Source organism: Stenella coeruleoalba (assembly GCF_951394435.1).
Source record: "Stenella coeruleoalba genome assembly, chromosome: 18".
Classification (NCBI taxonomy): Eukaryota; Metazoa; Chordata; class Mammalia; order Artiodactyla; family Delphinidae; genus Stenella; species Stenella coeruleoalba.
This window is the reverse complement of record NC_137164.1, coordinates 24,652,485-24,678,880: the sequence shown is the minus strand read 5'-3', so window position 1 is coordinate 24,678,880 and position 26,396 is coordinate 24,652,485. Positions and strand designations below refer to the sequence as shown.

Genomic DNA, 26,396 nt, shown 5'->3' with positions numbered 1-26,396 from the left:
CGGTGGCTTCTCTTGTTGCAGAGCACAGGCTCTAGGCGCGTGGGCTTCAGTAGCTGTGGCTCGCGGGCTCTAGAGCGCAGGCTCAGTAGCTGTGGCGCACGGGCTTAGTTGCTCCGCGGCATGTGGGATCTTCCCGGAACAGGGCTCGAACCCATGTCCCCTGCGTTGGCAGGCGGATTCTTAACCACTGCGCCACCAGGGAAGCCCTGCTATTGCATTTTTAAAGATACTTCTTGGATTGAAATTGTTTGCATCATTGGATGATTCAGTACACAAAGCAAGCGTCTGTCTAGAGAAACAAGACAAGCCACGCAAACTTGCTGGGCAATACTGCACTGGAAATCTGATTGCTTTTATTTCTTTGATAGGGAGATGGATTGGTGAAACAAATGCGTGTCATCTATTTTTCTTTCCTATAATGAAAGTAAAATGAATCGTACAATTCCCACTATGTATGGGTGAATAACTTACCATTATTAACAAGACTAATTTTTCCAACTTGTCTTATGAAAGCACAGACACAATGGTGCCCTTAGCATTTCGGACTTTACCATCAAAGGTGAAGAGAAACTTTTATTATATGGTTGGAAAGAGACTGACTTCTGCTGGAGCATTTGATTAAAAAAAAAACTGACATTGAGTCTATTGATAAGTAAAGGTCAGCCCAAGAGAGAATGGGAATAAAAAAAAAGAATGAGGCTTAAATATATATATATTTATAGCTAAAGAAAGCTCATTACCATTCAGTTCAAACATACTGCCTTGTTTTCACTTTGCTTTATGTAAAAACATAAGCATTTGTTATTTTGAGCATTACATTTTGGACACCAAAACGGAGGAGTGTGAAACTTCTGAGGAGCATTAAAGAAGAAGAAGAAACAGGAAACTTAAGGCAAGACATCCCTCCAATCTCAGCAGCACAGAGAATAGGACATTTGCTCCTTATTATTTAAAAAGCCTTTTAAAAGTCACGTGGGAAAGGAAGCAATCCAAGGATCTTTTGATTCCTTTCGGTTTTGGCTAAGAAAATGAAATTATTGAGAAAACCCAACCTTTTATAGAATATTGCCGTTGAAAGGACTTTTCAGTGGGTTAAATACTGTAAAGTCATTGTTTGTTGGGCAGTACAGGGTGGAGGAGAAAATAAAAATAATTATTGAAGAGGAGCTGGTTGGGTGAGTTTGCACAGACTTGTATTCCAGTGTCCGAATGTGGCATCAAAGACTTAGTTTGCTGGGGTCACTTTTGTTATCCTAGGTGACCAGGTGCTGTGTTAAGGCAAAAGCAAGGTACTCTTTCCGTCAGGTGTTTGGAAATAGACCACGCACCATAGTTCTCAAACCACCTTCCCTTAACCCTGACCTTTTGTATAATGCAGGTCAACTCGCTTCCTCTAATGATTTGTAAACCCATCAATGGTTGTAGATTTCCACGCACAGGCCTCGCTCTGGTTGCTTCGCTGAACTCTGATTACTTAGCAAGAGCAGGAAAGCCTGGGAATGCCAGAATTAGCCAGTCATCGCCAGGGGCACTTTATAGACCTCTTCTTTTCTTCAGAATACTCTTTCTTCCTAGCTTATTTCAAATCCCAGGGTCATCGGGATGATAAAGGCCGCTTCTTAAACACTGGACAGCATGGTGGAGGTGAAAATCTGTTGTAGAATCTGAGGGATGTCCTTGGTATCCATGGCAACGAAAGACCGGCCAGCTGGTAGAGTTCTCTGAAGCCTGTCAGGATGGATGGGGAAAGAAAATTACCATTGCAAATCAGGGCTCCCCTTCCACCTCCTGCCCCTGCAAAACTCAGCATCCGAATGGTTTCTTAGGAAGGGAAGTTTTCACTCTTTAATACCTTGCCCCTGCCTGCAGTGGAACCCGCTGTCACTAGGCAACAACAGCTCCAGGGAGAGGCACACTGAAAGCACTGAACCGAAAGAAAGGTCTTTTCAGTGACAAAATCAGCGAATTTGCAAAGAAAAAATTCTCTCCTTTTTATTACTGTAGTTTCCTGGTATTTTTATGTTCCCTGGACAGAACGGAGCCCTAGGGACCAATCTGGGACTAGCTCACCTGGATCCACTGAACGTGTTGGCCTCACCCTGTACTTCTAACTGCTTTTCCTGCCTTAGAAAACAGGTCTTGAAAAACGTTGCCCAGCCAAACCCCAAGTGGTTCTTTCTCTCTTCCTCTCTCTCACACGTTCTCTCTCTCTCTCTTTTTTGCCCCACATCATACAATGTGAAATGTAATCTGACTTATGCAATTGCTGTTTTGATGACACCGAGGTTATACAGGCTTATGATAATTTTTTAAAATGCCAATTTATCATTTGGAACAAAGGGACATTTTTGGAGGCAATATAAGTACAAGACACAGTTCTACCCAAAAGAACGCCTCCTTTCACTGTGCCAACAAAGTTTGGTTTTGGAATGACATTTAATAAAAGTCCACCATCCTGTGTAGTATCATACATTTGGCATGCCCAGTAGACCAGCTAATTCTGCAACATATCTTTTGCCAGTGGATGTTGGATCATTTCCCTAGGAAACCACAAGGGTATTATTGTGTTTTCTTAAGTATTCAAACAGGATCTGTTCACTAGAAAGACAAAACAGCTCTTTCAGCTCAACCAATATTTGTTGAGCTTGCCGTTTGATTCATCCTGGGCTCGTCCTGAAGACAACCTGAGTGGAAAGGCATGGTTTACGTTTGAGGACACGGAAGTCCTTGAAGAGGCTTACACGTACAACTGAGAAAAAAATGCAAATTCAGTTGTAATAAAGTGACTGTAATTACGTGATATTAAGTCTGTTCTTAGCCGTACTCTGCAATCCTGCAGCGAGGCGAAGGGAAGAGAAAAATATGTCAGCACTTTGGACACTAAAACATCTCCTAGTCTGTAGGACTCTGTACCACAGGGGGTGACAGGTAAAAGGGGTGGAGTAACAAAAGGGTATGTGGCCTTTTGTGTGGAGGCTGGATTTTTTTTTTTTTTTGAGGAGGTATACTTGCAATTGCGTTTTCTGCTTCTTACAAGTACTTTAAGCAGAGAAAAACCATGAGTCTTCCTGTTTATAATTCAAGAAGATAAATGTTAGTGTGTTTAAGAAACAAAAGTGTTTCCAGATCTCTCCTTTCAGACTATCCACAATGGTATTTATTATCTGACCATAAATTTCTCTACTGAATAATCAGCATATTCAGTGCGGCATCTTACTATAATTACAGACATGCATGAAGGAGAAATATAAGAGTGAAGATGATCTCTGTCTATAAATATGTAGACACACATATTACGTATTATTTACATATATGTGTGTGTCTGTCTACATACAATGTAGACACAGACACCCAATCTCTGATGCTAGGAAAACAGCAAATGTTTGCTACTTTGAATATGATTTGAGCATGAACTGAATAGAACTGAGCTTAGCACCTTCATGTAAAAGGCAAAATGTATAAAGTACTGTTTAATTTACTGGTGGACAAATCAATCTGCTATTTATTTTATTGTTGGTTAGTTTAAATATAAACTGAAAAATAAATAACTTGAAGTATTATTGCTCATCCAATTATAAGCTAGAACGTCCCATCCCCTCACCTAGACTCTCAGCTGCTTGAGGGCAGCAACTCTGGTTTCTGTTTCTCCTCCATTCCCATCCTCCCCCGCCACTGCCCCTCACGATGGGAAGCCCATGAAATGGCATGTGTCAGGTACTCAAGTATCTCCATCCCTGCCCCCTGCTGCATCCTGGGATGACACTTACCTGGCTGCTTGATCACCTAAAGATCCAATAAAAATGGCAAAAGCATTTACTTGAGGGTTGCTTGTCAGGATCTGGGCAAACTTGGCAGGATGTATTCCATAGCGTGACAGGTTGGCATCACTTAAGACAATGACAAAGTACTCGTCAGCTTCTTCTTTGACGATTTCCTTGATGGCGTGTTCCGTCCCCTCTAATGTGTGGTCCCCACTCATGCAGAACTGAGCGTGGGCGTGCATCGTCTGGGGGGAAGAGACATCGTACAAAGGCCATGAACGAGAAGCTCCTTTTTTTTAACAAACGTGATGATTTTTCTATTGACAATGAGAAAGCACAAATATTCTGAGCGAGTTCTATTTAATTGGCACCTTAGTGTGACAACAATACACAGTGATATTTGAATGTGGTTAAGACTTTCATTAAACACAGGAAATGTTCCAAAACTATCCCATTTGGCACTGATTTTTAAGGCTCAAGCTGCCATTTAAAGTGAGAAAATGTAAGAAAATATGAAACTTGGTATCACACTGGAGAATGGAGATGACACAGAAGAAAAATAAGGAATGGGTTGAGTTTCCAATAAACAAAGTTACAACACTAAACACTGTACTTACATCAATAGCAAGGGAGGAAATTTACTTGAGAATCACGGTGAGTGTGTTTCTATTGTATATCTAAGTATGTGAAACTGAATTTATTGTTAGAAAATACTAAGAAATACATAAAATTTGGGTTAGAGAGTACTCTAGAAGGAGTCATTCTTTTTCTTCTGAAATATAGGGGGCTGAATAGAATCCCAATACAATCCTGAGTACCCTAAAAATATGTAGGGAACAAAGTTTAAGTTTTGTATGGTGTAAAAAAGGAATTTAGGCATGATCAGTGCTTTCTCAGTTTAACGCTTAAATGTTTGTGAAACAGAAAGTCGTCTTCTTTCCTGTAACTGCTGCTTCTTCAGTGAATCTTTTCAGTGACCAGAAGATACTTTACTGAATCTGGTGGAAGTTTTCATGATATAGAGGTAACTGAATGTACTTACCCTGAGAATTTCCAGTCTTTGCTTATCGTCCTTGGGGATTTTGTTAATTGGAACTAGAGCAATGTTGTAGCCATCTCCAGAGTGTCCAGCGATGTCATACTACAGGCAAGAGAATCAGAGAGTTAGAAGCCTCTGTCCCCTAAAGAACTGTCATTAGACCTATAAGCCTCCAACTCCTTGGTTTGTTATTGCCCAGAATTGCTCAACATATGGCCGTGGAGAAAAGCAGAGCGATGGATGTGTGTTTATCAACAAGGCAAAACAATTCCAGGCTCCTTCACTTCTGGTCAGTCCTTGTGTGATCTCTGCTTTCCAGCAGGAGGTAGAAAGTATGATGAGGGCTACAGGGGCTACCAAGAATTCCATTCTTAACTTTTAGGGGAGAGATAAAAAAAATTACACACACACACACACACACACACACACACACACACATAGAGTAGTAGGCAGAATTCTAAGGTGGTCTCCAAGATTCCTGCCCCCTGGTATACACCGCCTATACAATCCTCTCCCCTTAAGTGTGGGCAGGACCTGTGAATATGATATCACTCATGATTATGTTATGTAACATTCTGTGGATGTGATTAAGGTTGCTAGTCAGTTGGCTCTGAGTTGATCAAAACAGATTATCTGGGTACGCCTAATTTAATCACATGAGCCCTTAAAAAGTAAGAGATTTTTCTGGCTATTAGTAGGAGGGAAAGACAGGGAGATTTGAAGTGTGTGGGGGATTTGACATGTGGGAGTTATCTGTGGCTGAGATGATGGGGACCACAGAGCAAGACCCCAAGCATCACATCTAGGAACAATCCTGCCTGAGGGCCAGTACAGAAACAGGGACCTCAGTTCTACAACTGCAAAGAACAAAATTCTGCCAACAATCTGAATGGGCTTGGAAGCAGATTCTCCCCAGAGCCTTCAGGTGAGAGCCCAGCCTGGCTGACATCCTGATTTCAGCCTTATAAGACCATAAGCAGAGAACTCAGCTGAGCCTGGCCGGACTTCTGAACTACAGAACTGTGACTTAATAAGAAGGTATTGCTTAAGAAGCTATGTTTATGGTAATACGTTACACAGCAATAGAAAGCTAATACACATACTTTTTTCCTGAACACAAAAGTGAAACATTCACTGCAGAAATGATAGAAAAACACAACAAAAGAAAGTAAAAATTATCCATGATCCCATTACTCAAAGATAACCTCTGTTAATGTTTCCTTGTATAAGTTCTTAAGCTTGAATTTCCTTTCAATATATGTGTAAGGGGTTGCACATTCACACACGTGCTTGTCTGCATCAACATTATTTTTAACTAATGGATAATGTTGACCATGTGATTTTATAATTTGCTTTTCTATTTAATAGTGCATGACACAGATTTTTCAGTTTAGGAAATTCCCTCTCTCACAATACACAAGAGAACGTCCTGTCTGTTGAGAAAAGGCTGGAGCTGAGAGAAAGGTGCAGCATTTTTACAGAATCTGGAAAGAAATTTGGGATCTGAGGCAACTATAATTGGGGCAAGGTGATTCTCTCCAATCATGGGGTTTGCCCCCAAATTCCCTCTTCTCCTCCCATCTCCCTCTAAGAATTTTTTTTTTTTTTTTTGTGGTACGCGGGCCTCTCACTGTTGTGGCCTCTCCCGTTGCGGAGCACAGGCTCCGGACGTCCAGGCTCAGCGGCCATGGCTCACGGGCCCAGCCGCTCCGCGTTATGTGGGATCTTCCCGGACCAGGGCACAAGCCCGTGTCCCCTGCATTGGCAGGCGGACTCTCAACCACTGCGCCACCAGGGAAGTCCTCCCTCTAAGAATTTTTGTGATGCTGATATAAAGACTGGAATAGACCTTAGGGTATCTGAGCAACTGGGGGATCTGCAAAGAAAATTCTGGGTATGGGTCTGGGGCAAAATATTTTAGGGATTACTTGGAGTGTTATGGGTCAAAATGCTTAAGAATTACTACTGTCTATTCACCATCTGACCATCAATAAACAGCTGTCTTTTGAACACCTACCATGTGCAAAACACTACTTAAGGTGTTGAGGGCAATGCAATGATTCATTTTCATGTCTATTCTTTTTTAACTGGTGAGGTTTTTGAAGGCAAGCCTGTATCTTATTCATCTTAATGCATTTTAGTATCTATGAGTGGGGCTGGTCTGTTAATTGCTGAAATATTTTGAGAGAGTTTGCAATCAAGTTGGGGCATTAAGAAGCTTTCCTTTCCCATGTGGGCTACATTCTTTTACAAATAAGCTCTTTGGAAGCTGGAATGCATTTTTTTTCTCCCAGCACTCACGTGATAAATGGTGGTTAGCCCAAGCTAGCTGAAGAAAAAAAACCAACCCATAACATAACTGAAACCGTTGTATGAAAAATGAAAAGTAGAAACATTTCTGCTGAAATAATTTTTATGTAAAAATAAGAAGTCAGAAGGCAGTTGGGTTACTTGGGGAAGATGAGTTCCATTCTAGACACGCTGGTATCGTGCGTTCAGGGAGATATCAGAGAAGAAACTTATTTCTTGCTGTCTGAAACTTGGCTGTCATCCCTAGGAGGGAGAGGTGCAGCTGTCAAGGGGAAATGCATAGAGAGAGAAGAGCAAAGGACCCCCTCAACCGAGCCTTGGGGAGTATCCTTGTTGGGGTGGAAGAAAGACACAGGGCAGAGGGAAGAAGGGCAATGGCAGATGCGGGTAACCGGGATGGCCCTGGAAATCAGTGTGTAGCGTTTCGGAAGCAGCTGTGCAACTGTGCTGACTTACACTAACGATAACCATCAAGGAGAATGGTGACTGATGACTTCTGGGCATCAGAATCCATGGTGACCTTTGTGGGGATAATTTCAGCGAAAGGTTTGTGGTATAAGAAAGAGAAATAGAACAGCAGCTAGATGGGTATTGGGGGAGAGGCGTCTGCGTTTTATAGGCAGCAGAGCGGAGGCAGTGGGGAAGGAGATCAGGGTCACAGTCAGAGGGTCAAGTTTGGAGCGGGAGGGAGGACACTCCTTTTTCTGAGACTAAAAGGAAGGCAGAGAGAATGAGAGTGGATAGAGACAAGTGTATAACTGAAGAAGTAAGTGGACAAATGAAGGCCCATATAGGATGTCTAAATATTTGAAAGCTATAAATCAGGCTACAAATTGTTAAATAAAATACGTTCTGTCCTCCAACTTTGATAAACATACATTATAATGACTTGGAGAGCCAGGGTCAAATTTCGAATACTTGGATTCTCGAAGCTCTGTGCTAGAACGTGGCTGTGTGGGTAGTCCTGGCCCCTGGCTTGCAGCCCACGCCCTTCTCTTTCTGTAGCTGGCTCTGTCCCCCACCACGAGGTGCCTCACATGCACGTGTGTGGACACCCAGTCCTCACGTCCACATGCCATCACAGCCTTCAGTCATCCTCAGCTCTGGGTGCTCACACAATTGGCCAGTCTGCCCCAGAAAGATGGACCTAACAAAGAGGCCCAACGAGCAGACTTGGGGTCACCCGAGCAGGATAGCTGGGGATCCCAGGAACTGGGAGCATTATCTAGAGAAAAAGCTCTAAGTGGGCTTGTCCCTTTGGCCCCATAGATTCCTCCCCCGATGGTAGGGGCATGGCCAGAGAAGAGCCAGAGAGGGGCCTTGGGCAGGGGCCAGGGACATTATTCCATGCCTGGTTTTAGGGTGTTTTTTTAAAAACACAAAGGATGATACAAAAGAATTGTGAGGGAAATTTACCAATACATTAAAAAAGCTCGGCAGTAAATGCTTTCCAGGGATGGAACAAATTCCATATATGAAAAGAAACTCTATGTATAGTTTGCTGTCCACGTAGTGAAGAGGTAGCAAAACTTGAAACCTAAAGGCGGCACAGCTTTGGACGATGGATTACTATAGGGGAGTGCTGGCTTCAGTACATGCCTGATCAAGGTCACCACGGGCTCAGTGCGAGGATTGGCACGGATGTGGAGAAAACCTGCACGATTCCTCCATGGAAACATGTGCCAGGCCCCGTCCAGACTGATCTGACAATAGTCACGGCAGGAACGTTTTAAGCCAAGAATAAGGTTCTCCTGAGAAGGTGCCGGGCAGGCTGCTCTCATTAGGGGGCTGGTGAAGTAATCTGTTAAACGGGAATCTTACACGTAAGGGGGTTAGATCAGTTCCTTGAAATATATATACATATATATATATATATTAGACTTTTTCTTTCCCTTTAACTGATGGTTCAAGTTCTTACTAACCCGATGACCATGGGTGACACTATATAAATAAAGATTTGACCATGTGGTCTGCTTACAGGGTTGACATAACTGGTTACTGCAAGGAAAAATGTTGCTAGTTAATTATTAAACAAATAGCAGTCAAATGAATTGTTAGATGCTCTTTATCAAAAACAGACTGATTGAACACTCCAGAAATATTTCAGTCACAAATCCATCTACCAGTTGATTGATCTGTCTATCATCTACCATTTAATTATCTGCCCAGGAGAAAAAAAGCATCCTATACTTTTTCAGGCAAATGAGATAGGTGAGCTGCAGACCTTCCTTTCTTCCTCCCTCCTTTCTTCCTTCCTTTTCTTTCCCTCCTTTTTTTCCTTCCTTTATTTGCAGTAAGGAAAGTGCAATTTGCAGAAGGATCTGCCTTTGTCTGGGCCTCGTTAGTATTGCAAAGGCTGAGAAGACACACCTAAAGGACAGGATGGGGCTTATAAAATGGTTTGCAGGCTCTGGTTCTCATCTTCCAGATGGGCTTGGGGATTCTTCTGTGCCCAAAGTAAATAAACTGCTTGAGAAGAATTCAAAGTACATCCAAATGTGGAGCATTCCCTGGTGTTACTGTAGATCATTTTAAGCTTCCATGAAAAACAATCCTTCTCTGTCATAATTATCTAGTATCTGCTCTCCAAGGATCCCAACACGTTTTACAGAGAGCTAATCCTCAAAATTGCCTGGGTTAAAAGAAAAAGTATATGAACTATACTTATTAGTAGTTAGTATTTCTAACGCCTGCTTCTGCCATTCACCCAGTCTGCTTCTGCCGTGACCACTGTCAAATCAGACCTGATAGGGTCTCAAGCTTGCTTCCAAGCAGGAATCACAGGAGTCACTAAACAAGAACATTACGTTGTTATCAACCACCTAACATTTAGATCATAACTTTTTCTGGGTAGCTCAAAATTTTTATGATCATGATTTCTGCACTCTTCAGAGCATCCCTTAAATCTCCGTGGAGTCTCGTATTTAACATCCAACATAAACATTAAACCACAGCAGTAAAGAAAAGCCTCAACTAGAGAGGAACAATTTTAATACTTTTTTTGATTTAGAAACTTGTTTAAATGCCCTTTTGCTATATTTTCTTTTGAAAATCTCATTTGTTTAGAGAAAGGTATGAAAAATGAAAACAAATGCTGAGTTTCAGTGCAAGACACAAAGATTTATCACCAGATGAGGATGATTTATAATACTTAGATGACAAAGAAAACTTTGCTTCAAACAAAGAGCTACTAGCATTTTTATGAATAAGATTTGTGTTTAAATTTTTACTGGGAAGGATAATCATTTGCTAACTTTAGGAGAAGTTATGTTTGATTACTTATCTATAGTTTAAGTAGGTAAGAGAATCCTTTGAGGCTATTTCGGAAGCCTGATGATGTGTGAAATTCGAATCTCCTTCTAGACATACAAACCCACCATTCTTAGGTGGCACTGCTGACAGCCGGCAGCAAAGGATTAGAAGATAAATATAATTTAAAAGGTCAAGAGATGTGCTAACAGAACTCTAGGGTATAGTCAATAACCTACAGTACTCGTTAGCTAACCTTTCTTCTTATGGAAGTTAATGTAAAGAGAACAATGTTCTGAAGGTCAAAGATTCTAGACTTAGCTGTGACTTTAACAAGGTTTCGACCTCAGGCAAGTCACCTAACCCCTGCAAATCTTGTTTCTACCTTATAAATAATGCTGGTTTAGATGACCTCTAACATTGTATGCTTGTAAATCACTTAACCTCTGTGACAAGTAGGGATAATCTCTGTTTCACCTAACCTCATGGGGTCATTGAAAGGATAGGACTATACATTTAATGAGTATAATGTCAACATTCGTACCATCCTTTATGGTTTACAAAGTGCTTCTGGATATCTCATTTCGTTCTGAGTCTCTCCACACCTTTGGCGTGGGTGTTATTAACATCTTTTCCCAAATAAAAAAAATCGATGCTCGGAGATTAACAGACTTTCTTAAGGTCAGAGATCTAGTGCTGGCAGAGGTGGAATTCAAACCCAGGTGCTCTGACTCTAAGGCCAATGCTTTTACTATAGAGAAGTAACCGTTCCCTAACTGCTCCCCTGCCCCTCCGCCCTCTCCCAATCTCTGTTTAGGCTTTTTGAATAGTTAGATTGGCCAATACTTCCACATCTACAACTGAGTCAATTCTGAACTCGTGTTTAACTTTGAATGGATTCAGAGAAGTCTGTACACCCTTCTTTGGTCCTACATTCAAGCAGCAATAAGAATTTATTCAGGGAATTCCCTGGTGGTCCAGTGGTTGGGACTCAGAGCTTTCACTGCCATGGGCCTGGGTTCAATCCCTGGTCGGGGAACTAAGATCCCACAAGCCGTGCGGCACGGCCAAAAAAAATAAATTAAAAAATTTATTCAAAGCCTGAGCCTGGTAAGATGATTGATTTCCATTTCTAAACATTTGAAACATGCCCGAGACATCGGGGAAAGGTGAATTACAGATGCTGAACTCCATTTTCAATAGAAGGAATTTTTCCCAGCGGTGCTAGTTTGTGAGTCACATCTTTCCACATCTTTCCGACCAAGATATCTTTGAGAAAAGTATGTCTAGTATACCTCTTTTGGAGGATGGAGTGCTAAGGGGAGGAGAAGACAGAATACTTTATGTAAATGGTCTGTTTACTCCTAAATTACAGCTTTGTAAATATACTGATTGGGCAGAAATAAGATGGCTGCAAGAACAAGGGATAAAACGTGAACAAAGGGAAGGCCCTGAAGTGGGAGATGTCTGACATCCTGGCTGTTTACAGTTTAGCTGTGTGACCTTGGGATCTGCATCTTGATTTCCTCATCTTAAAACAAACAGGTTGGTGAAAATAATTTCCAAGATCATTTCTGCTCCCCAGGCTCTATGAAAATTCAACAGGCACATCCAAGAAATGGAACGAAAAAGTCTGCTTCACTTAATTGTAGGAACACCTGTGCCTTGTTCTCTTCTGTCAAGGGAGTGAATCATTCAAATCTAAGTGAGGATTGATGAAGGCTTTTCCAAAAAGAAAGCCCCCAGAGTCTGTAAGAAATAACAATCCAGTATTGGTCCTAGAATAGCAAATTTCTAACTCTGAAAATTTTTTAAGCAGTGGAACTCTTTCTCCAAATGAAATATTGCACAAAAGTGCAGATTGTGAAATGTCATGCAATATCAATATAAGTGGAATTATTTTGGTTGAATTGGGGATGGAGGGGGAAGGGGTAAAAAGTGCTGCCCACACACCTCTGCCCTCCAACATCCTTCAAGGGATCCTTTTACTCTGTTAGGGGGAATGCCCTGGTGGTCCAGTGGTTAGGATTTGGCGCGTTCACTGCCGAGGGCCAGGGTTCAATCCCTGGTAGGGGAACTAAGATCCCGCAAGCCACACAGCCGAAAAAAAAGAAAAAAAAAAAAATTCTGTTAGGAAACCATGACCTTAGAAGTGGTTTATATGTTTCCAGAGAAACAATACATTTGAAGTTGTTTTTCAAAGTCCAACTTCTCAATAACTCAATAAATTTTCCAGTGTCACTATTTGAGTGCTCAGTGAAGAAACACCTAAGTCTTGGTGTTCAAAGTTATTAAATACTTTGAAGAAAAAATAAATAAGGCATTAAGAGCTTTTGCAAAGGAGGTCTACTTTAAGGTTACAGTGAAAACATTTCCAAGGGCTTGGAGACATCAAGAGGAACAAACTGGAATGAAGGTAAGGAACAAAATGCTTCCTGACTTAAATGACATGGTTCCCGTAACCGTTACCATTCCACTTTTCATACCAGCGTTTAAGTGCTATGTGACCATCAAAAATTCTGCAGATCATAAGATTAGAGGACTTTATGCTGATTATTAGCAAATAATGTTGCTCCTGTCTTAAGCCTACTGTAAATGCTGTTCTTGAGAATAATTGAATTCAGTGGGTAGAACAATTATGAAAAACTTAAAAAACTCCAGATGCCTTTGAAATGTGTCCTGCCATTGAATTACCTTTCATTCTCAGTCATTCTCGCTCAAGGCTCCTTTCCTTCTCAGTCATTCTCGCTCAAGGCTCCTTTCCTTCTCAGTCATTCTCGCTCAAGGCTCCTTTCTTTCTCAGTCATTCTCGCTCAAGGCTCCTTTCCTTCTCAGTCATTCTTGCTCATGGGTCATGCTAAGGTGGAATAAAAGTGGAGGCTGACTCCAAATGAGCCTCCTGGACTTGGACTCTAATGACCCAGAGCCCAGGAGCTGAGCCCAAGCCAAAGAGAATGCGAAGCAGATGCCAAGAGAGAGGCTGTGGGGGAAGAGTCCAGATCTGCAGGCCAGGCCACTGGCTTCTGAATGCTTCAAAGCAAATACAGACTAGACAGCTTTACAATGGAGGGATAACTACAGGAAGACCACATGAAGAACTTCTGGAACTGGGGAGTGGGGAGTCTCAGCATACACTGCTGAATTCCTAACATGTGATGCCATCCTGGGCTATGGAATATACATTTTTCACTGGGAGCTCCTAAAATTGTCATTTGCTCATGCCTCATTTTATATTTGCTAAGTAAATGACGTGCTTTCATTAGTTATTTGTTGCCCTTATGCTTCCTTCAAAAATGAGAAAATTGGGCTTCCCTGGTGGCGCAGTGGTTGAGAGTCCGCCTGCTGATGCAGGGGATACGGGTTTGTGCCCCGGTCTGGGAAGATCCCACATGCCGCGGAGCGGCTGGGCCCGTGAGCCATGGCCGCTGAGCCTGCGCGTCCGGAGCCTGTGCTCCGCAACGGGAGAGGCCACAACAGTGAGAGGCCCGCGTACCGCAAAAAAAAAAAAAAAAGAGAAAATTGAAGTACAGAGAGATTAAACGAATTGGATAAGATCATATAGTGTAAAGACACAGAACAGAGTGAACGGTACTCTGTCACTTGATAAATGTGCATCAAATGTCTCTGAGAAGACACCAAGAAAGTATCAACAGTGGTCACCAGCAGGGAGGGTAACTGGGAACTGAGAGAGGGAAGCAGAGGCTGACTCTTCACTCTGACTCCTTTTGTGCCTTTTACACTTTGTACTATGTGTACCCATTACTTATACCTCAAAATACTTCATTATAACAGGCAAAGTTCTCACAGAATGCAAGTAGGTTCCATCCCACCACCTGCTCACCCCATACAAAGGAGGTCTGGCGAGCCCCAGCAGAGCCTGGATAGCCTGTGGCCACTCAAAATCTTAGTTATGTTGGCAGGGATGGTGGGAAGATTTTACAAAGTCTCCAGGGTAGCTGCTGTGAGAGAAAGCCTGTTAGGAGTTCTGGAAATATAGAGACAAGGTAAATGGTACCATGAGAAAACAGCTAGATAAATCCAGGATGAGGGATATTCTTCTACAAGACAAATGATCTACACCCTCAAGAGAGTGACCATCATGAAAAGCAGAATGGTAGTGGTAGGAAAGGCAGCTGCTACAGGTTAAAAGAGGCTAACAAGGGCTTCCCTGGTGGCGCAGTGGTTGAGAGTCCGCCTGCCGATGCAGGGGACACGGGTTCGTGCCTCGGTCCGGGAAGATCCCACGTGCCACGGAGCGGCTGGGCCCGTGATCCATGGCCGCTGAGCCTGCGCGTCCGGAGCCTGTGCTCCGCAGCGGGAGAGGCCACAACAGTGAGAGGCCCGTGTACCGCAAAAAAAAAAAAAAAAAAGAGGCTAACAAGACATTATAATCAAAAATGAGGTGAGGACTTTGACTGGATCCCAGATTGTAGGGGGAAAAATAATTAGACACTATTGGGATGGTTTATATTCTATAGCTCAGGATGGCAACCATTGGAATAGTCGGGAAAAGTGAACATGGATTCGATTTTATAAGATATTATAAAATTATTGATGATTTTCTTAGACGTGATAATGGTATTTAGATCATTTAGGGAATGTCCTTACTCTTGGCAGAAGCATAATGAAATATTTAGAGGTTAAGTATTATGATAGTTATAACTTACTTTCAAATGGATCAGAGAGAAGAAAAAGACTGTGTATTTAGAGAGAAACATAAAGCAAACGAGGGGAGAAAATGATCACTTGGTGAATCTAAGTAAAGGCATATGGGTGTTCATTTTACAGTTTTTTCAACATTTTTGTAGATTAAAATTTTTTCAAATTAAAAAAAATAGAAATAAAGGAGAATGTTTAAAAACAAAACAAAAAAGGGAAAACAAGGAGAAGAGACCTGGGCTCTATCCTATTCTGTCTCCAACTAGCCTTCTGACTTTGGGCAAAGCCCTTGATGTTTCTGGGTCTCAGTTTCCTGTCTGAGGAATGAGGAAACTGGAGGGAATGACCTGAGAGGTGACCTCAGCTCTAAGTGCCATGGTCATAATGAGGAATTTGCAGGCACAGGACTTGCAGTCCTCTCTCGTCCTGTCTTCCCATTCTGATCCCTCCAGATACCCATCTAAGTACCACTTTTCCTCAAAGAGCCTGTTTTGTGAAATCTTCAGAGTTTTCTCCTTTTGTTGGAAAGATTTTAATGCTCTAGTTTCATCAGACTTTCTATGCTCTTAAAAAACGTTCTGAAGGGACTTATGTAGTAAATGTGAGGGGTTATGTTTATAAGTATACGAAAATGCACAAAACCAAAACCGTTAAAGTACTTCCTGTTAAAAATCAAATAGCAGGAAACATGATGAAGCTTCTTCAAGCCTTGAAAAAAGTTCATTTTATCGTGGTGTCTTACTAGAATTTCCCCTGGATTTGTCAGTAAATCAACTATACTTCAATAGATTTTTTTTAAAAAAGTCATATATTAGTATGGTATCTTCTCAATATTTCTGTGGTTTTACAGATGAAAACCGAGGAAATTCTTTACAGTGTTGTGGCAATGGAAGAGACTGTCAGCAAAATACTGCTTCGAGGATGGTGCCCCGAAGGGGAGTGTCTAGAGAGGCATGCTTTTCTGTGCCTTTTGTACTCAGTGCCTCTCATTGAATGTCCTATCAGAATTCCTTTTTTTTTTTTTTAAGCCTTTACTGAATTTGTTACAACATTGTTTCTGTTTTGGTTTTTTTGGCAGCGAGGCACGTGGGATCTTAGCTCGCCAACCAGGGACCGAACCGCACCCCCTGCATTGGAAGGCGAAGTCTTAACCGCTGGACCACCAGGAAGGTCTCCAGAATTAGTTTTTATAGGTCTCCCTCACAAGGCTACAAGCTCAGGGATGGCAGGGAACTCTGTACCTAGCAGAGTACTCTGCTCTTAGCAAGTGCTCTATGTTTGTAATTTTGTTGAATTTAGTTGAAATTCAGTAGGTCATATGGCAACAGTTTTGTTTCTAATTGTCAAAACAATACAAAATAACAATTTGTGAAATGCTATTTCCTTGACATTATTTCTTTTTTTGCAACATGTCCAGTTTTACTAATCATTCTTCCAGATTACAGACTTTTTTTTTTTTTTTTTTTGCAGTACGCGGGCCTCTCACTGTTGTGGCCTCTCCCGTTGCAGAGCACAGGCTCCGGACGCGCACGGTCAGCGGCCATGGCTCACAGGCCCAGCTGCTCCGCGGCATGTGGGATCCTCCCAGACCTGGGCACGAACCCATGTCCCCCACATCGGCAGGTGGACTCTCAACCACTGCGCCACCAGGGAAGCCCCGATTACAGACTTTTACTGGTGAGAATTAGACAAATATGAATCTCTCCATACACTCCGAGTGTGAGATGCAGTGGAACATGCCACACACTCCCTGTTAGCTTTGCCACTTCCGGCCTTCTGTCATCCTTGACCCAGTCCTGGGGAGCTCTGTCAATCAATTTCTTGGTGAACTTCTACTGAACCTTTCTAAAAACCTGGAAGAAGTAGCTTCACATAACGGAGCAATTCTGCTTTCAGAGATATAGAAATCCTTTCTAACTGTAAATTTTTTTTCTAGATAACTATGAATATGCCAGTTTTAATAGTGGTATGTTTGCTGTGGTCTATAAGGGGTTAAACTCTTCATGTAACTCAAAGAGAGGTGAGGTACTCTGGCCTTCAGGATCCACAAGAGAGGCGAATGGGCTGATCCAACTATTGGCAGAACCCAAGGTTTTAAAACACAGGTGGGATTTATGCTGATGCAATGGATGTCTAACCATTCACTGGTGATCAATGGTCCAAGTGATTTAAGAATTATACTCCACCTTATACTAGAAAGGACGTAAAACATTAAAAAATATTAAGCCCATAAAAAATAAAAAGTACATATATGATGGAATATTACTCAGTTATAAAAAGAATGAATTAATGCCATTTGCAGCAACATGGATGGACTAGAGATTATCATACTAAGTGAAGTAAGTCAGACAGAGAAAGACAAATATTATATGATATCACTTATATGTGGAATCTAAAAAAAAAAACCAAAAAAACAAATGAACTTATTTCCAAAACAGAAAGAGACTTACACACATAGAAAACAAACTTATGGTTACCAAAGGGGAAAGTGGGGGGGGGGGGAGGGATGAATTAGAAGGATGCATAACATATACATACTACTATATATAAAATAGATAACCAACAAGGACCTACTGTGTAGCACAGGGAACTATACTCTATATCATTTAATAACCTAGAATGGAAAAGAATATGAAAAAGAATATATATACGTGTGTGTATATATATATATGTATATATATATATACATATATACACACACACACACAACTGAATCACTTTGCTGTATACCTGAAACTAACATGATATTGTAAATCAACTATACTTCAATAAAAAATTAAAAAAAAAAATCAAGAAAAACTTATCTGAAGGCCGGGAGGGTCAAGGGAAGGAAAATGCTGAACACTAACTAGTCTGAGAGCCATAAGACATAACAAATTTGGCTTGGCCGGTCTTGGACTTTAGCTTGGAGCTTCCTGGCAGCTAAAACCAAGAGGGAGTCTGGAATAGCTCCATCGTTTTCACTGATCACAAGGGGAAGCACATTCCAGCTCTTCAGGGAAACAGAGCTGCTTCCCATCGTGAAAGTCCAGGTCCTACTTGTCTTTGTATCCTGTACTTAGGCAGAGCCTGGCAACCACAGCGCTCATTGACTCAAGCTGCCTTTTCCCTACCCCTTCACTCTAAAAGGAATCTCTCATGTAGAGCTTCACACAAGGGACTCCGGGAGCCTCGGAGCCAAAAAAGTGGGCCTGAAGTCAATGAAGGGATGGGTTTCAGTCTGTTTCTTTCTGTATCCATCACGGCACACGGACACGGCTCAGTACGGCAATCCCAAGGTGTGGGCAGGATGTCGAGCTAAATCATCATCTAAGATGGGCTATTTCTGAAGGACCTGTCTGATTCTTAACACAGTTGAGAATTATCTATGGATAGACTGAGCACCCGTTACCTATGTCTGCACATATACCGCTCCTCTCAACTGAATTTCTGATAATAGTTACCCAGCACAGTGTTCAGGTTATTTGTTCTGAACAAAGCCAGGAGTGCGGGTGCCCCTGTGGCTGATTAAGAGCTGACTGATGGGCTCGTCTCGGGCAGTAACATGGCGGCAGGAGATCCCTCTTCAATGCTCAGGTCTCCGAAGGAGGAGGTATATGACTCCTTTGCTTGACTCCAGAGCAAACTTGGCGATAACAAAATGGAAACCGTTTAAATGAGAAGCTGCATTTCTCCCAGGGGTAAGAACCTTCATCGTCACCTGGGGGCACGCCTGTTACTGTGTAGCGCTCGCTCATGCGCGAATACTGAGAACCTTGCGAGGATACCTGGCTGGCGATGGAGAAAGAATGGGTGGGTGGGTGGAGGGGTACTGGGATGGGGATGGTGCCCTTGAGAAATCTGGGGAGAGACTTGTGGTGCTTCTATCTGTTTCCGCTCCCCCCCTCGCCCTGCCCTCATGGATAATATCACACAACTTGTAAAGTGCAGTGCTTTCTTCTGTAGCAACTGGTCTTTAAATTATGGTCTTATCATTCTTTGATTATTAGAGCAGATGAAACAAAAGGTTCACTTTCTCTACACCGACAGATGAGTTGACGAGAAGATGCAGATTCTTGTCCACTCTGGGTGCACATCCCCTAGCCAGCCTCATGCCCTGACTCGGGGCTTACTCCTGAGCAGAGACGGGGGAGGGTCTGGGGATGCCTCTTTTCCTCCTCAGTTCACGCCATTACCTTGAACTTCTCCTCATAGCTCTCAAAGGCCTCCATGACCATACACACGGCTTCCATCGAGCGCTCAAGCCGGCCATCCACCCCATTAAAGCGGTACATGCTGCCGGACACGTCCACCACCAGACGCAGGCGCTTGGGTTTCTGTTGGGGGCTGCCCAGCTGAGGGAGAGACAACAGAAAAGCCTTGTGAACCAGAAAACTGTCACTGGCTGCTGTTCTGGGGCCCTCATGCATGTCCCAGCCGCCAGGCAGGCAGATCAACTGTAGGCTAGGCCCAGCACAAGGCTGTCCTGGCGGGTGGGGAGGCACCTATGGATTACATTTCAGTAAATGGAGCTTCTGACTTGTGCTGGTAGTTGGGGCCACGTGGGAAAGATTTTCCTTTGGAATATGGTCCTTTCAAGGACAAACCTAGTCTAGTAAGACTCCCTTAGTGAGGCTGATGTCATCTTAAAAACAATTATCTGGAAGAATATAAACCCCAGCATTTCATTTTCACATCAGTTTCTCTAGCAAGATAGAGCTCCTTTGGAAGCCCACAGCAATTTTACCAGTACCTGTTGTGTAGTGAGCTAAAAATCACTTCCACACAGCCTGCAAGAAATGTCAGATTCCTAAAACCAGGCGATGTGAGGGGCAGGGGGTTCCAGCAAAGAAGTAAAGGAAAATATCTCTTCCGTGTCTTTTGTCTTTAGGAAGCTTTCAGTTTTCTCCTCCTTCCAGTTCCTGAATTACTACTACTCTTTACTTTTCCTGGCAGTTAACGGCACGAAAGCGGCGTGGAACCGCAGTTTAGCAACAACTGTCAATTAAAATGTGAAACTCTTATGAGTTTCAGTTTGATTTTGAACCCGGGCCTGCCAATTTGCAGAACGAAAAACAGAAGTATGCTTGTCAGTTTTTACTTACAGGAAAAAAGAAGAAAAATTCCAGATGATTCTGTTACTATACACTCGCTGACATGTATGCAAACTAATGAGCAGAGGTAGTCATTTCAAGAAAATACTGTGGGTATTGGAGTGTAATGGTTGGAGACAAATTCAATATATGTCTTGAAAGATTGTTGAGTCTGCCAGAATTAAAAACAGCGCCCCATCCACTTCCACGGCGACTCACAATTTCAGATGAATCTAAACACATTTGTGGACCACAGTGAGTCAGTGAAGAAAGCAGTTGTTGACGCATACCAAGGACACAGAGGCAAGAACTCTCCCAGTGACTCCAGGAACCTCTCTGAATCAACATTTAGATGGAGTAAGTGGCTCCCTTCCCCCCACCTGTCACCGCACCCCCAGCTCTCAGTGGCTACTCAGCAATTCTGGTTACTTGGAGATACTGGAAGTCACAGAACCCTCTAAGAAACTCACCTCATTGCTATTTTTTGGCCATTGTATTATTGCAAATATTTTAATATTATGGCTGTCGAAAACTTTACACACTATCATTAGAGTTATTTAAGGGAGAATTCCTTATTTTCTGGAAATTTCTTCCGTTATAAGATACACACAGATCTTTAAAGGAACAGAACAGTGGAAAACCACCAAGATTGCTCTCGTGCTTTCATTTGCATCACCCTCTGGGATTCATTTGCACCAAGTGTCTTCAGTTCCCCCTCCAGGGCACCCTGCCCTGTGTCCTGGGAGCTGATCTGTTTTCCAAATGGCACTGGCCTCTCTCCTGGCTGCTGGCTTCCCGTGGGTTCTGCTGATGGAAGGTGCTGGCAGGAGATCAGAGGGTGAGGGTGAAATATTTACTCCCTCAGCCCCTTCTCTGCTGTGGCCCGTGGGTGGGTTCTCCTTCTGCTGAAGGCCACAGCCCCTGGTGGGCAGCTCTCTCCATAAATCACCTTTTCTAAGCTCCAGTAAGTGCTCTCTCCTCTGTCCTTTTAGACTGAGGGATGGGTCAGATCCTTGCTGTTGGGAGACCACACCATCTCTTTTTGGATTTCGTAAACGCCACCCTTACTTTTGTAAACATTAACTGTTCCTTAAATTGCTCAGTTCGAGTGTGCCTGGTGTTTCTTGACTCAGGCTGGGATCTTGACTCATATAATAAACAGTAAAATATTTCTGTTTTTTTCTAATTTTAAAAAGTGTAATGCTTTCCTTGATTGCCATATTCAGGGTTTATGGTGTTTTGACAAAGACAGCAACTCAAGGAAGCACCTGCCTGTAAAGAAGACCAAACTGCAGATCGGAGGCGCCTAGCGCACCAGTACTCACTTGTGGCTCCAGCTCACCCCGGCGTTTGTAGATGGCTTTTTCTCCAGTCAGCCCATCAATGATCTTGGCATCATCTAGTTCCCCAGTAGCTTGGTGTCTTAGCCACTGTCTTTCTTTACCTTTAGCCTACAATGACATACACACAAATCCTTACTTTAATTAGTTCTGCAGGGTCCCTGACACATTTTATGCAAGAGTAACAGGAAACACACCAGGGATCTTTTCAATATGTGATGGTTCTGCATGGACACAGTTTCATAAATGGACCGGTTTCTGCTCTGCTGACAAAGAAATGCCCTTTGTGTAGATTTTGTTCATTATAAGTGTTTTAACATATGGAATGACAAAATGAACTCACAACACACATGAACAGGAAAACGGTACGAAGATGAACCTCTGGAGAAACATGCAATATCTGGAAATGTAATGGTGATGCATTTCTTATGGATTTTCTGTCACGGTACTCTTAGAGAATTTATTAGGTAACACAATAATCAGCTTGAACTTGTTAACACTGTCTGCAAGCACAGAGAAAACGTGATCCTCAGACTCTTCGTTTTGGAGAAGTTGTTATGCCAGTTCTCTGTGACTTACAGTGCAAACGGGAACAGCTGAGAACAATAGTACGTGAACACCTTCGCTCTGATCATCTCTATTCAGAAACCTCCTGAATTACTTTTCTAAAGATATTCGCACATAATGCTTAAAACTATGCCATACATGATAAAGAGTTACAATATCCCAATCCAGGTACAGGTTTATCACAGCTGATATTTACAGTAAGAAGTGGGAAGAAAAGCTAAAATACTTTTATGTGTACAAACTAGAGCTGTAGTTAAGATCATGTGCTCTGGAGTCAGACAGCCTGACTCCAGTCCTTCCTTCACCATGATCAGGTATCTGACCTCAAGCAAGTTATTGAACCTGTCTGCATTGCAGCACCCTCATCTTAAAAGTGAAGACAACACTAGTTTCTACTTAATGAGTTATTGTAAAGATTAAATGAGATACTACATGGAATTAGCTGAGAAAGAGCCTGGGCAATCTGTGTTAGCTGGTATGGTGATGATGATGTTGATGATGATGATGATGATGATGATGATGATGATGATGATGAGATACATTATGGACAATTAAGTCCACATTACTTTAAGCACACTTTCATCATGGTTTCATTGGAGGTGGCTGTATGACAGCACTGTCATTGAAAAAGTCAAGCTTTAGGCAGCCAGTCTCTATTTTAGGGGCAAATCAACCACTACACAAAGAAGCTCCACACGGTATAACTCTGGGTAGTACTCTATGTATTGTTTTCCTGTTCCTGATACCCTTGCTGCAACCAGGCGCAAAACACCACATTTGAATACAGATATATATTCACGTGTACATGAAATAAACAGAGAGAAACTCCTAAGGTATCGGCATAAAGATATTAAATTCGGTGAGTAGTTAATTTCAGGAACTACCAGCTATGTGCCCCTTGGAAATATGTTCTTTCCTGATGTGTAATCTTGGTAAGAGCCCCATGATCTTATAGGACAATGGGACTCACTGGAGCATAGCTCAATGAATTCTAACTAATAAGTCTACTCCCCTCCCCAGATTTTGGTGTGTCTGAAAACAGAATATATCTTATAGTTGATGGCAAAAGAAACTTGCCAAGGTAAAAGGCAAAGGGGTTAATTGTGACCTGGTTGTCATATCTGGAGGACAAACATATGATCCTGGCTGGGCACAGCAGGTATCATTCTACTGAATTATTTCCATTGGCAGCATAGGCAATTGACTTTTAATTTGAACTAAAATTCCCAATTATTATTTAAATGGATTAAAAAAACATTACACTACAGTAGAGCATAAGAATAATGAGCAAATAGATAAAGTCGTGGGATGCAAATATACTATAAGTGAAGCAAGATTCTTTGCTGCAGAAATGACAACACTTACAACAAGACCTATGAAGGTTAGACTCCCTGAGAGGAGGAATCTGGGTTTAAATTTGTTAGGAGAACATATGCACAGAGGGCTACATTTCACAGGACAGATCTTGCAGTTAAAGAGAGGAGAAACCCCTAGGCTTTGTAAAACAGATCACAGCATGCTTAGAGCTAGCAGAAGTTGGAGTGACTGATTCACGGACCAAGAAGAACTATCTCTCACACACTGCACACCCGTCTAAAAGTTCAAGGGAGGGGCTTCCCTGGTGGCACAGTGGTTAAGAATCCACCTGCCAATGCAGGGGACACAGATTCGAGCCCTGGTCCAGGAAGATCCCACATGCCGTGGAGCAGCTAAGCCCGTGCGCCACAACTACTGAGCCTGCGTTCTAGAGCCCGCGAGTCACAACTACTGAGCCTATGTGCCACAACTACTGATGCCCACGTGCCTAGAGCCTGTGCCCAGCAACAAGAGAAGCCACTGCAGTGAGAAGGCCGTGCATCACAATGAAGAGCAGCCCCCGCTCGCCACAACTAGAGAAAGCCCGTGCGCAGCAAAGAAGACCCAACACAGCCATAAATAAATAAATAAATAAATAAATAAATAAATAAATAAATAAATAAATAAAAGTTCAAGGGAAGCTGTTAAATTTCCAGTGTTATGTAATTCAATTAAGTAAAACATGTAACTCTCAGTTTATCCAAATAGTTAAGTGTAGAGAATATCACAGTTTTTTGTAAGACTAGAAATTATACTGTCAATCTTAAAGGAACTGAAGAGGGCCAGATCATGAGCATGGGTTATTAAAAAAGAAAAAAAGCACTGTGTCTCTGTGTAGCTTATTACTCTGTTTTACTTCCTTCGTACTTATCACTATTTACAAATGTATTGTTTATCTCTTTGTCTTATCTGCTTGCTCTGCTAGAAAGTAAGGTTGATGGGGATAAGAGCCCTTATATAACTTCAGCTTCTAGAACAGTGCCTGATACCTAGCTGGTGTTCAATAAAAATTATTGAACAAAAGTTGATTGCTTACTATAAAATGTTAAGTGATAGGGCTTCCCTGGTGGCGCAGTGGTTGAGAGTCCGCCTCCCGATGCAGGGGACACGGGTTCGTGCCCCGGTCCGGGAAGATCCCACATGCCGCAGAGTGGCTGGGCCCCTGAGCCATGGCCACTGGGCCTGCATGTCTGGAGCCTGCGTGCTGCAATGGGAGAGGCCACAACAGTGAGAGGCCACAACAGTGAGAGGCCTGCGTACCGCAAAAAAAAAAAAAAATGTTAAGTGATAAAAGTATGATGTAAAAGCATGCATATATAGTATTCTCTCAATGTATATGCATGTATATTTTATATATATATATGCAAAGAAAGTATACAGGAAGAAACAAAAATATTAATAGTCATGGTTATTTTTGTGTTGTGGAATTACGGGTGATATTATTTTCTTTAAATTCCTGTATTTTCCAGTCTTCATATAATGAGTTTGTGACTTTTATAATTAAAAAAATAAATGCTCCTTTTTTTTTCCTCAAAAGGATTTAAAAATATCCTTTTATAATTTTATGAGATATACTTTTGGGACCAGCTTGCAGGTTACGGAGAACAGGGCTTCTCCAACATTAATGGGCATATAAATAACTTACGGATCTTGTTAAAAAGCAATTTCTGATTCAGTAGGTCCAGGCTGGGGCCTGATACTCTGTATTTCTTTTTTCTTTTTTATAAATTTATTTTATTTATTTTATTTTTGGCTGTGTCGGGTCTTCATTGCTGTGCGAGGGCTTTCTCTAGTTGTGGCGAGCAGGGACTACTCTTCATTGTGGTGTGCGTGCTTCTCATTGCGGTGGCTTCTCTTGCTGTGAAGCACAGGCTCTAGGTGCGCAGCCTTCAGTAGTTGTGGCACGCGGGCTCAGTAGTTGTAACTCGCGGGCTCTAGAGCGCAGGCTCAGTAGTTGTGGTGCACGGGCTTAGTTGATCAGGGCGGCATGTGGGATCTTCCAGGACCAGGGCTCAAACCCGTGTCCCCTGCACTGGCAGGCGGATTCTTAACCACTGCGCCACCAGGGAAGTCAGACAATAATATTTTCTCAAATAACTGGGAATTGTCCCTAATTTGTAAGCTTCTAAGTGTTAATCAAAGTCTAAAAAGTGACTTTGAAGGAATGTGTTTTTTTCACTAGTAAATCTATCCTTCAATAATAGAAATAGCTGAATTGCCTGCTAAGTGCAACGAATTATAGAGAAAATAGCTGCTTAGGAAATTAGTTCATTCCATGTCTATTTTGACATTAGCTTCGATGTAGTTTATTTTAAGCTAGTTTGCTATTGATAATAAAGCATTTTGTGACTTGGGTGGATAATTAATTATAGGAAACATACTTTGTTTTCCAAACTTCATCTTTCTGCCCCAACATCAGCACTCAAAAGAAAGCACAAAACGGCTAAAACCTAGCAGATTTACAACTTGATGAAAATCTTTCATTTCATTATCTGGAGTTCTAGGGATACTAAAACTCTCCTAAATAACTGTCTAAGCCTCTCAGCAATTGCTTGTTCTCTAAGTTGGGATAGAGTCAGATCTAAGAAATATTAAGAACAATTATACTAGAAACAGGACATCAGAACTGTTAATAAGGTTCATTATTTATATCAACACATGAATGCCTATGCTATGGCATATATATATATATTTTAATAAATTTTTGTTTTTATTTTATTTATTTTTGGCTGCGTTGGGTCTTCGTTGCTGCATGCGGGCTTTCTCTAGTTGCGGCGAGCAGGGGCTACTCTTTGTTGCGGTGCGCGGGCTTCTCATTGCGGTGGCTTCTCTTGTTGCGGAGCACAGGCTCTAGGTGCAAGGGCTTCAGTAGTTGTGGCATGCGGCCTCAGTAGTTGTAGCTCGCGGGCTCTAGAGCGCAGGGTCCGTAGTTGTGGTGCATGGGCTTAGCTGCTCTACGGCATGTGGGATCTTCCCGGACCAGGGCTCGAACCCATGTCCCCTGCGTTGGCAGGTGGATTCTTAACCACTGCACTACCAGGGA

General features: G+C 42.2%; 1 protein-coding gene across 3 annotated transcripts in view; it reads right to left on the bottom strand.

Moving 5' to 3' along the window:
* Positions 1-238: 238 nt before the first annotated feature.
* Positions 239-26,396, bottom strand: part of VWA8 (von Willebrand factor A domain containing 8) — a 364,890-nt gene continuing 338,732 nt past the window's right edge. For all 3 annotated transcript variants that reach the window (XM_079902720.1, XM_079902719.1, XM_079902721.1), the window contains 5 exons: positions 21,416-21,541; positions 19,194-19,352; positions 4,804-4,902; positions 3,768-4,006; positions 239-1,728 (listed from right to left, as the gene is read on the bottom strand). In XM_079902720.1, the coding sequence (XP_079758846.1) occupies positions 1,620-1,728; positions 3,768-4,006; positions 4,804-4,902; positions 19,194-19,352; positions 21,416-21,541 (732 nt within the window). In that variant the 3' untranslated portion in view covers positions 239-1,619. The remainder of the gene's footprint in view (positions 1,729-3,767; positions 4,007-4,803; positions 4,903-19,193; positions 19,353-21,415; positions 21,542-26,396) is intronic.